Source organism: Dryas octopetala, chromosome 8, assembly GCF_963921425.1.
Source record: "Dryas octopetala chromosome 8, drDryOcto1.1, whole genome shotgun sequence".
Taxonomy (NCBI): domain Eukaryota; kingdom Viridiplantae; phylum Streptophyta; class Magnoliopsida; order Rosales; family Rosaceae; genus Dryas; species Dryas octopetala.
This window is the reverse complement of record NC_141373.1, coordinates 11,542,793-11,555,088: the sequence shown is the minus strand read 5'-3', so window position 1 is coordinate 11,555,088 and position 12,296 is coordinate 11,542,793. Positions and strand designations below refer to the sequence as shown.

Genomic DNA, 12,296 nt, shown 5'->3' with positions numbered 1-12,296 from the left:
TAACTTCAAGGAGAAGCCATGAACCATGGGGTCAAAATTTTTCATCTAGAGGGAGATTTGACCCCATTAACCCCACCTTGAATCCACCGGTGCTCTTAGGTCACCCTTTTTATAATCTTTTAATTAATTGTGATAGGATTTAAATTTTATGCCATAGAATAAACAAGTGTTTAGGAACCTTTTCAACAAATTAAAGATGAACATTGTGAATTCTTACCCCAAAAAAAAAAAAAAAAAGAACATTGTGAATCTCTTTCAACAAGTTTATAACCGGCCCATCAATTTCTTTTTGTTAGGATGGACTATTCCTATTAAATACAAAAACTTATTCATAATCTCTTTTGACTTACCTCAGAACATGTGTTTAACACACGGTCAAGCACAAATGAACAATCCACCATAACTGTCACATGTGGTCAAGTTGCACTACATGTGTGACAAATGTGTGACATGCCAATCCACCAAAATTGTCTTATGGTCAAATTGCACTACATGTACGACAAATGTGTGGCATGCCGATATTTAGTTTAATAATTTAACCAGTACAGGACAAAAGAGGTTAAAACTATAAATCTTTAAAAAGCTAGATAAAAAGAGTAATTATTAAAATTACAATGGAAGACAATGGCTAATTACAAATAAATTAATAAAATTTTTTACAATTACATTTTAATCAATGTCCTTTTTCATAATTTTATTTTAGTCACTATTGATCAAAATGAAAAAAGATAAATTATAATAGATTAATAAACATAAATTACTATTCAGATTTAGATTTGTATTAAGTTTGTATTTAATTGTTACACAACAAAATGACTTAGAGCTCAAAATCCTAGACCTAAATCCTCAACCATAAACTTCATAACTCTAATTCTAAACCCTAAATTTTATTTATATACCATGCACCTTATTTCTATACCATAAACTAAATTAAATACAACATCATAATTTTATGCCCATAAGTAAGAAAAAAAGAGATGAGCAAATTAATATTCTTCAATGCACTAAAATACATGATATCATCAAGTAGATTGAGTTTAGTGACTAAAATGAGATATAATTTCAAAAATTCTTTAACCTTTATAAAAAAAAAAAATTATATAATAGTCATTATGTAATATTGAAATATTTTATGAATTTAAATGAAATTTGCTAACGAAGTTTCCTAACTTTTAAACCCATTATTATCCACGAGAATTCAATTGTACATCCATTTTCAAAGTGTCACATCCTTCCATTGGACCCACCGTTGGATCTTCATCAACGGTGATGCAGCGTGGGCTTCCCTACACTTCCCCTCGTGTCACATAACCTGACACGCGCCCTCCACAGCACGTGATCCACCCTCACTCAACCTTACGTGGCCTCCAATCTCACCATCGACAGACTCAATGGCTCCGATCTTATCCTTTCACACACGCTCAAAACCAAAAAACAAAAATAGAAAAATTTTCTTGGTCTGTTTTCTTCCTTGTAAAAGGTTGAATGGATCAATGGAGTCAATTCTAGAATCACAAAAATCACGGGTTTCAATTTTTTGCTATTTTTGGCGTCATAAATAAATTCATTATGATAATGACTTTCTAAGACCGTTTAAGTATACATACACTCAAACACTGTATATACAGTCCACACTCTCTGTCACCCAAAACACGTTTTCTTAGGGGTTTAAAGTTTTTCTCGTTTCTGTTTGGAGAGCGAGAAAATTTGCAGAGTGAAAGAGTGATGCTTGAGAAATGGAGATGGTGAAAGCGCAGCCACTGCAAGCGAGGCCTTACGAGGGAGAAGATCAACTGGTGCAGATACCGGTGGAGTTGGAAGGGGAGTTTGGTCGAGGAGGTAGTGCTTCTGAGGCGGCCATGAACGGAGGGAACCAAGCTCGGAGAAGCTCTGAAATGACTATGAGTCGCTGCAATTCGGCCCTGCCTTCTCGGACCAGTGAGCTCACCGTTGCCTTCGAGGGCGAGGTCTACGTTTTTCCCGCGGTTACTCCCCAGAAGGTTAGCTTTCCTTTGTTTATTAATTGCATTTTGAGTGCGTTTGGTTCATTTGGCTCTGTTTGGTTTCCGAGAAACCTGAGGAAAATCGAATTTGAGACTCGTTTTTTATGATCTTAATTATATATTATATAGTCTTACTATTCTGCGTTCGTACATTTTAACTATTTACTTATTATTTGATACCCTCCAATTGGACCAATTCAGTGAGACATTTTCTTGAGTTTATATTTGCTAGTAGAGCTGGCACTGGATAGTTTGACTTAGTCACCGTGGGGGGGGGGGGAATAATGGTAACGGATTATTGGATTATCCAATTTGGATTGTTTCTGGGATAATTACAGTTTTAGAATTCAGATGTCTTCTTTAAAAAAAAATAAAAAAATAAAAAAACAATGCAGATGTTTTATGAGGTTGGCTCCTATGGTTTATCTATGGTCACCCGTGCGTATATCAATAAATAAAAGCCTTGTTAAGAAGAAGAAAAATTTAAATGTATAGTCTCAAACATTTTGTAGTAATTTTTGAAAAATAACAAACTTGCTATGTTAGCTGTATTAGAGGAAATCTGTTTTTCTCAAAATTTCTAAAAAGTATAATTTATTCGTTTTTAAAAAAATTAATGCATTTGTTCCTTGTATGATGAGAAATGTTAGTTTTTCACTTTAAAATTTATCTGCTCAAGTCTGTAAACAAAATAAGAAATGTGAACTTATGATGTTCTTCATATCATATATTATATCAAGTCATGTAATCTGTTGTTAAGACACTTATCATTAGTTGTTTTGTATCCCTTGTCATGCATTTTTATTGTGAAATTTTGGTATCTTAAATATCATACAAAATCATATGGTTGCTTGTATTGCATTTAAGTTTTCATAATGAAGTTTTTTGTTTTATATTGTTCTATTTTGTTTTGCTTAATGGGTGCTTCATTTCTCAAAAACATATGTGTTATTTCTTATGATCTTGCAAGGGAGTGGACTTTTTGGTTCTTCCTTTGCCTTGATATAGACATTGCCAAAATATTTCAAAATTTGAGTCTTTAGTGAAAAAAGTTGCAGCTGGAAAAGAAATACCTTTCTCCATAAAACAAGATTTTGAATTCTTTGATGAATTATTGTAAGGTTTCATTTGTCATTTAGCAGAGAGTTGATTTTGACTGAAAAACTCAGCAACCATTGATAGTCTAGTATCAGCTTAACTAGGTATTATGCCTCCTTTTTTGTGGGTTCAATTTTGAGGTGTACAGAAGAACACTAATTAGTTCTGGAAAGAGATCAATACACTGTAACAAAAGCAGAATATAAGCTCCAAGAAAAAAAGAAGTAAACATAATAGGTTAAACTTTGGCTGGCGAGCTCATTGTTGTAGCCATGAAAATTCTCCATCATTCTTCAGTTCTCCTGGTTATATGATTTTTGTTAAGCTGAGTCCATGCATTCATAGAGCTAATATGTATTGATTTTTCGTCTCTAAAGGTCATCTTAAATATTAAATAATTTTATTTAAAGATGTTATATTCTCTTTATCAAATATCACATTTTACATAGAGAGCCTTTACCAAATGAATCACGACTTCATTATTATCTAGCCTGTGGGTACAAATATGTTTATCTAATTTATCTGTGTGTTTGGAGCTATATTTTTGTCCTAAATAATTTAGGATTTGTCTTCAACGAGTTGCATGCAATGTATTAATGTCCTGTGACTGGAAAGCATAGCTTTAGGCTACCAGGAGTTATCCATGAGCAAGACACCATCTTTAGGGGACCTAAAAAATAGTCCATAACGGCAATTATTTATTTTAATTACTATAATATAAGTTTCTTAAATGCTTAAAAAATACACATTTCTTAAATGCTCAAGTAAGTGGTAAATGAAGATAAACTTGTTCCTCTCAGGCAGTGGAAAGGCACCATTTTAATTAGATCTGAAAAATATATACTTTATGTTTTCTTTTTGTAAGACTTGCATTTTCTCTCAGCAAAAATGCGATGGTTAAGCATAGTGGTTGACTTAAATAGTTTTTGGTTCAATTTGATTTGCTTTTTGGCTATGCATATGTGACTTGCATGGAGGAATGGTTTAAGCATAATGCAAGCTCTAGTGCATGTAAAGTGTTCACTATTCCATCACGCTGTATAAATCTGCTGCTTGGATTTCTTTTGGGGTAAATAATGCCTTATTTTAGGGAATATCAATGACAGGTGCAAGCGGTGCTATTTCTATTGGGAGAGCGTGATATACCCAGCAGTGTCCCTAGCTCCGAGTCTCTGCCACAACAGAATAGCAGGGTATTCCTCTATTAAGTCACCTTTCTCTTTGTTTTCCCTTTTGCGGGAGTTAATATTTCTCTAATTTTTTTGTCTTTTTAAAATTACACTCTAGGGTATTGGTGACATCTCACGAAACTCAAAACTTTCGCGAAGATTTGCGTCTCTTGTTAGGTTCCGTGAAAAACGGAAAGAGAGATGCTTTGAAAAGAAAATTCGATACACTTGTCGAAAAGAGGTTGCTCAAAGGTAATTCAGCCTGTCTTAATAAATTCCGTCATAATACAAGGAGTATATTATTTTTCTGGCTGATGTTATAGTGACTGAATGTAGCTCCTTGTTGAAAATATTTTGATGGTTTTATCAGAATGTTTCTCCAAAATTATGGTTTGAACAATACAGCTGTGGACCCACGCTTTAATATTTCATGGTGAGAAACAATGTGTTTTTAGGAAGTAGGTTTTTGTCATCTCCTGCATTACCCAACAAACAGTTGTTTTTTCTTTTCTTTTTTAGTGTGAATGCATAACCTCTATCACCATTTTTTTTTTCTCCAAAAAAAAAAAAAAATTATTTCCTCAGAGATCCTGGTGAATTATTGGATTTTAAAATACAATATTTTTGTTGATCCTTGCCCCTTTGCCTCCCATTGATCATTTCTACTTCATTTGGTTGATAAAGAAATGATTTGATATTTGTGACCAAATAAATCAAATTACATGGATTTTGTTCATGCAGGGCCAGGGGGTTGCTTCTGGGGACCTCTGTGGTCTAGTCTCTTTGGTACTGAATTTGTATGTAGCTTTATTTTATTAACCTGCCAATTTAAAGTTAATTTTGGCATATTTTCTGTACATTACCTGTTTAGTACGTTGGCTTATCTGTCATGATGGCCTAGCGTCATTCTACCATTCTAAATTTCAGAATTTTATAGTTTCTAATTAGAAGATCTAGTTATTACTGAGGTAGAGTACCCAACAGCTTATATGTATCTATTTGCTCTGGGAATACAGTAGTGAAAAAGTTCATTTTGAAGCAACTCTGAAGGCCCTTTGTAGAGACTTGCCTTCTTTCCCTTTTTTAATTGCTTAAGAAATCCGATTTATATTGACTGGGTTTCTTTATTATTTTCATCCTTCTAATTTTTTGCTTAAAATTTCTTGTAGGCCAGACTAGGGGAGAAACTCTTTTTGTAAATGCATCAGCATCATTTTTTCTTTCCAAGAGAGTTTAGCCTATGAAACATAACAATGCCTAATCTTTCGTACAGTAGTGACCTTGGAGATTATAGAAAAGATCTTCATCTTTCACACACATACACACGCAAATGTAATATTATTTGCGTATAACAAAGCTCTATGGGAGTGTAACCACTGCCTTCATTAACATGCTCAGGTTGTCTTTGTTCTTTTATTAATAAACACAACATACGTTAGTGCCAGATCTGGTGATATTTACAACTTGGTTAACACTGGTTTTTGACCAAATTGTATATGCATTGACTTGTATAAACTAAAAAAATGATAGTTAATCCGTAAAAGGAAGTTACACATGGAGAGGATGGTAGTAGTTTTGGAGTTAGTGTAACTTGTAAGGTGGTTTTGAGAGGGAGGGGAAGGTATACAACTGGAAATTGTTTTCTTGATAAGAACAATTTGAAATTATTTAAGTGACTTTTTAACCTTTTGACAAAAAAAAAAAGTGACTTTTCAACCTTCTATAATATTGCTTTTCAAGTTTTAATGAGGAAATTATACTCAAATTATAAGTTTAGAGGCGATTTGAATTGCCATTCTATAATAGCAATGATAATAATGCAATAACTGAATGTTGTTTTGAGGTGCTCTCTCCCTCTCACTCATACATACCCCAGACAAAAATTGGATAGTGAAATTCTTGGATTCTGTCCCACTTTCTGATAATACACTGGCATTTGTACAATATTTGTATATGCATGTGTAGGCATGTGTTTGGTTTTTTTTTTTGTGTGTATTATAATCTTTAACTTTTCAACAGCTGAGAACAGATATTGATTTATGCAATATATTTTGGAAAAAAGGGAAGGTCTTCTGGAATTTGGTACTAGTTACTTATTTATTTCTTTATTTTCATAATGTTACTTGCTTTCTAGGATGTATCGCAAGAATGGACAGTTTGCATCATTAAAGGACTCTTCCAAAATGTCTGCTGGAAACTGTGATTCAAGTGATGGCGCTTCTTGTCCAGAATCTGTGTGAGTTTCTACTCTTCCCTTAAGTCTTAACATATGAAATTTTTGTAGCATAATTCATTCATTCTTTCTTTCTTTTGCCACTTTTTTGTAAGGACCTCATGCTGCTTGATTGCTGTTCTTATTCTGTCACATGTTAATGCTGACATGCTACTTCTTCCGTTTCTGGTGTCTGCAATTCTAAAGTTTACGTAGATGTCAGCACTGTGGTATCAGTGAAAAGTCTACGCCAGCAATGCGTCGAGGGCCAGCTGGTCCAAGATCTCTCTGTAACGCTTGTGGTCTCATGTGGGCAAACAAGGTAGGTGTTATCTGTTCTGGGTAGTAACTATTTATGATAAACATGTATTTATGCATGCTTTCAGTTGGTGCTGGATTTTATGTGGAATCATTTGTCATGATGAATGTGATTCTAATTAGACATATATATTTAAAAATTCTACTGTTTGCAAATGCGTGAATATTTTCTTTTCAATTTGAACTTCCAAAATTAGGAGGAAAGAAACAACATCCAGAAAGCTTTGTGTATGTCGATATTTTATGTTAAATGGTAGTTGGCATCACGTGATTGCCATTTGCGAAGGTTTGACCTTATTGTCAATCTATGAGACTTCAAATGTGTTATATTTGATATCTGATTTGCTAGATTGCCCAATCTTTAGGAAACAGCTTCAACAATAATAATAAAAAAGAAAACAGCCACTTGGCTTTCAGCAGTCCTTTGTCTTGACACAATATTCTGCTGTTTCTAATACTTACGTCCTGTAGCATTTGAATTCGTAAGTGGAATAGATTGCTGAATCCACTGCTGGAGTGTTGATGCTCACTTGAAACAGTTTGTCTTGACTTGCTGCTCCGTAGAACTCTCCCATTGCTATTCCTGGTAGTGGTTTATGTTCTGCTATTTCTCATCAAATCTTTTCTTTTGGTCAGAATTTTCTCATCAAAGCAACTATGAATTATTTCAGTACTTGATTGAAGTCCATGGAAATTTTGTTTTCTTACCCCGTATATACAAAACTGCATGTGTGAAACTGTTTATGTGGAGTCCTGCAGGGATAAATCATAAATGTCAGTAATCACCTTTTACATGTACATCCTTTATCTTCAGAGCAACCTATATTGTTGCTCAAACTTGTTAAAATGGTGGTGCATTGGCAGTCATCAATCATGATAGTACTCAATTTTTGCTTTTAACTTTCTTCTGTAGTGAGCATTTTGACAACTTTATTTGCTTTAAGATTCTTGTCTGTCGTATGTTTTTCTTATCCTTTTCTCGTGATTCTGTTGGGCTTTAAGGGAACTTTGAGAGATCTTACGAAAGCAGGGAGGGCTGTACCTTTCGACCATAATGAGCTGGTATGTATTTTAAACTATGTTGCCTCTACAGGTGGCCAAATCAGAAAATTATGTTGAAAATTATATTCATGGGGATTTGCATGACTTTGAGACATTTTAAGATAAGGGAAATTCCATGATAACAGGTGTTTCTGACACCTGAAACATGACATGCACGCACGCAACACCAATGTCTTGGAAGGCAAAGGCTTGATGCAAGGCATTTATGTCTCATAAGGCGAGGCCTAAGCCTGGAGGCATTGAGGCTGCTTTTCGGTATCTGAATTATTATAAGTTTAAAAATATAAAAGGCTTAAAAAAAGTATTACTTGTCATGCAAGCATAATAGTCGAACCCAAAACATATAATACAGGCATGGCCGCATGGGTCATGGGTGTTAGAGGCTGTCGAAAGAAACGCATGGGCTAGGTTTTTTTATTTATTATTTTTACTCTTTTGGGCTTCTATCTGGTGGGATGTCAGGTAAATGGGGGTTGAAGTCTTGTCTAGCAGATTTCTTAAAACAAATTAAAGTGTCAAAAATGTGTGCCTTGTCAGATATAGTGCATTTAACGCGCCTACTGGGTATGAGGCTTACGCTATTTGGACCACCCATAAACACGGATGCCTGTGGCATTTCACCATTGCCTTGCCTCCACAGCCTCCTCCTTGCCTTTCAAAAATACTGTCCAGATCCATGCCCAAGTCAATGTGACAGATTTATAGCTAATGATAATAATCTGTTTCTTTAATTTGGAGCAGTTCTAATTTAGGGTCAGATATTATCTTGGAGTATTGGTCAATGTAATCATGAATCGGAATTATCACTGATGGTCACTTTTTGCCTCTACATTTGTTATCTCACATTTCATACTTTCTTATGAGAAAATCTAACTCGGAATCATTTATGATGGTGTACATGTTTTCTTAAGGAAACTCCAGCTGACATTAAGCCTTCAATGGTAGAACCGGAGAATATGTTTCTGGACCAGGATGAACAGGTATGATTTCTTAGAATGGTATTGTGAATGTTAAATGGAACTAATTAGTACCAGTTCTGAAGTTTCTGACACTTAGATATACAGTTAATTTCTTTTGCCTAATGTTGTGTTCTTGAAGAATCTTCTAGAGGTCTTCTTCTGGTCAACAGGCAACAGAATTGAGAATTCTTGTGTTCTGGTGATACTTGTATGAGTGTGCAAATTAAGCCTTTTTTGTTTTTGGAAAGGGTGAAATTAGCTTATTCTTTGTGGTTTGTATGTGTGGGTTATTTTCTTGTTTGAGTAAAAATGCTTCTTCTTTCAATTTGTGTATTTGGTGGAAGTGAAAATTTATGCGATTGGTTCCACACAAACATACTAGCTGCATAGTTTAAATCATGATGCACAATTTGAATGCTCTGTAGTTGCATAACTTACTGATGCTTACTAATTTGTATCATCAGGAAACCCCAGAGGAGACTAAGCCTATTGCATTGGATACTGAAAACCCTCCTCTGAGGCTGGGTGACAAGGTAGCACTTTTTTCCATGTAGCTAAAGCTATTAGTACATCGGTTACATGGGTTTATCAGATTTAATATTATACACTAGAATCTATTTGGTTTCTTATGTTTCCATCATCCATCTTTCAATAGCTAAACAAGAAGAAGAGTTCTTTAAGAATGCTAATTACGATCTTGAATCTATATGTATACCAATGGAGTTCTATTGCTTAAGTTTGGAAAGTGTGGGGTCATTCTGTGTTATTATGCTAATAAAATATTAAGTAATAGTTTGTTCCAAGTTATTGCAAATTAAGTTGTTAATCAGATTTAGTCATCTGATGTGCAGGATATGCTGGAAACAGCTGAAGCTGCTACAGATCTCGTATCCATCCAAATGGAGAATTCATCCGTCAACCTTGATGAGCAGGTACTGTTTCGAGGTTCAACTTGAACCAGGTCGTGGCCTAGTATTCTTAGATAAGATTCCATTTGTTAGTTTTGGGTAGTTTTCTTTTTAGGTTGCACCGTTTTCATTTATATATATGTATATTCTGGCAGTGTTTTATTGCTAGATATTTGACATGTTATGTTGATAGACTGTTATGTGTAAGGCTACATGGTGTTATTTGCATAGGTAAATAATTGTATAAATAGACCACTCTTAAAATAAATTGGATCTGGGGAAAATATAAGGTTATACAGTAATTATAGTTGGGCAACCCTCTGTGTGAGGGAGACCTGATCCGTTTTGATATAGCTGGTAGTTACATCTTCCTATAGCAAGTCTCATATTTTCAGTAGATTTCCTGCATTTTTTTTGTGAGCATAAATCTTGGCTAATGTAAACCAAAATGTAATGTAGAGTGTTGCAATTACCCTACTCAACTTTATTTGTCTTATTTACGTACTTGCAGCAGGAGAATCTGGATGAATTTGCCAATGCCGCAGGGACAGAATTTGAGATTCCTGCGAACTTTGATGAGCAGGTATCGGTCTTTAGCAGCTTGACATCACATATAAGAGACTAACCATATGCTTGAAATGGGTTTAAACCTTAAATGCTACAGCTGCAAGTTTTATGAATACAAACATACAGGTTGTTGATTTTTATGACTGCAACATCGAGACTCGCTGGCCAGGAACTTGAGATAATGCCCTGTGCCTGTGGCTACAGACCCTTAAAGAGGACATGGTTTCTTGTTGGCCAGAATGAAGGTGCAGTGCTGGTGGCCCCCCTACTAACATTGGATTCTCATGCCCTAGGTTTATGTTTATAGACAGCAGAAATCTTACACAGTAATCTCATGTGTATGTTAGAAGCTAGACTCGTTTTGGAGCTCAGTTATATAATGTGAATTAAGTTTATGGTTTTTGTTCTTCTTTCTCGTGTTGCTAGCCCTTTTGACTCTGTTCTTATCTTTGGTTGGATTTTGTTAGAAAACGTTAGTGTCTAGACTAGTTGGTTCAGTAACAGTGAGTTGCATTCTTACAAATTTTTCCATAACCAAACAGTCTTGAAGGACATTGTTTATGCACCGCTACCTACTTGCGTTACAATTTTTTATATTCATAAATAGCATTCTATTTTTGTTGGTAAATAGATAAGTAAATCTATTAAACGATGGCAGAGCCCAAAGAAAACAACTAATAATTATGAAAAAAAAAAAAAAAAAAAGCAACGGACAAGACTGCATGAGCAGAGAGCAAAACAACCTGCTTTGATTAAGCCCAAACCAGAAAGTAGAGCAATAGCCGACTGCAAATGTCCCAAGGAAGAAGGGGCCAAGCTATGAAATGCTTCAAACATGGAAATGTGGGGAGGCATTGTTCACGATTCGGTTTGTACTTTGTAGTATTGGGCTTAAAATCAGATTGCATACCTTCTGTACCAATGAGTGCACATTTGTCCAACAACCTGCTCCAGTTTACCAGGGCCTTTGATTGTGTCTTGGTGAATAATGTATTAAAAATTTAAAGCCAATTCGTCTGTTTGATTAGTATCCCTGAGATTTTGGGGTTTGAGGCGAACCATAAAAATTGAGCACTTTATCTCTTCATGTATATTCACATCGATAAATACCTACAAAAGCTATCATAAAAATTCATAATCAAGATTGTAACATATCAAAATAAAAAACCAAAATTTTTATAATTACATCAAGGCATCAGTAAAATATTACTAGTCTCCCATTTTTAGCTGCCAAAGTATTAATTAAGCTTTAATAATCAAGTTTTTTCTCATATTGTAACCATCCATTTCTTTCTATGGTACTCTGAAGGGTACTTCTCATATTGTATATGTAATATATTTCTACACCATTATGGCTTAAAAGTAAAATAGTTTTGTAATAGTATTTTCTAAAAATGAAATGATTCATGCAGTACAATTGCCATGAAAGATCAAATACATGTTTCCGATCAATTATATGATAGAATTAGAGCATCCAATCCAAAACCAATTGGCAATGGGTGGAGAGGCCCAAGACTTATAAGCACATATGCTAAGTCTTAGTTTTCCGATGTGGGACATTGCTTCACATTACTCTCAACACGCCCTCGCACGTGTGGCGAGATTTTGAGCCTTATACGTGAACAAATTGTATTGGGTGATGTGGGAGCACGTGTGGCTGTTGGGCCTTACACGCGAATAACCAAGCTTTGATACCATGATAGAATTAGAGCATCCAACCCAACACGCCCCCGCACGTGTGACGAGATTTTTGAGCCTTACACGTGAACAAATTGTATTAGGTGACGTGGGAGCACGTGTGGCCGTTGAGCCTTATTAGAGCATCCAACCCAAAACCAATTGGCAATGGGTGGAGAGGCCCAAGACTTATAAGCACATATGCTAAGTCTTAGTTTTCCGATGTGGGACATTGCTCCACATTACTCTCAACATTATAGAGGTGGTTAATTTTATATTATAAGAGATATATCCAGTGAAATGAGCAATGAACAAAGGAAAGA

At 34.9% G+C, this 12,296-nt stretch overlaps 1 protein-coding gene across 1 annotated transcript; it reads left to right on the top strand.

Moving 5' to 3' along the window:
• The first annotated feature begins 1,617 nt into the window (after positions 1-1,617).
• LOC147277216 (GATA transcription factor 28-like) lies at positions 1,618-10,793 on the top strand. Its single transcript, XM_086252897.1, has 11 exons — positions 1,618-2,000; positions 4,208-4,294; positions 4,389-4,522; positions 6,405-6,506; positions 6,690-6,804; positions 7,803-7,862; positions 8,774-8,842; positions 9,286-9,354; positions 9,673-9,753; positions 10,241-10,312; positions 10,423-10,793. Exons 1-11 carry the CDS (start codon positions 1,737-1,739, stop codon positions 10,471-10,473), a joined length of 1,104 nt encoding a protein of 367 aa, XP_086109023.1. The 5' UTR covers positions 1,618-1,736; the 3' UTR covers positions 10,474-10,793.
• Positions 10,794-12,296: the final 1,503 nt, after the last annotated feature.

Coding starts and splice junctions, on each gene's coding strand:
- LOC147277216 (XM_086252897.1), top strand. CDS start 1,737: ATGGAGATGGTGAAAGCGCAGCCACTGCAAGCGAGGCCTTACGAGGGA. Junction 4,295..4,388: donor TGCCACAACAGAATAGCAGG/GTATTCCTCTAT, acceptor ATTACACTCTAG/GGTATTGGTGACATCTCACG. Junction 9,754..10,240: donor CCGTCAACCTTGATGAGCAG/GTACTGTTTCGA, acceptor ACGTACTTGCAG/CAGGAGAATCTGGATGAATT.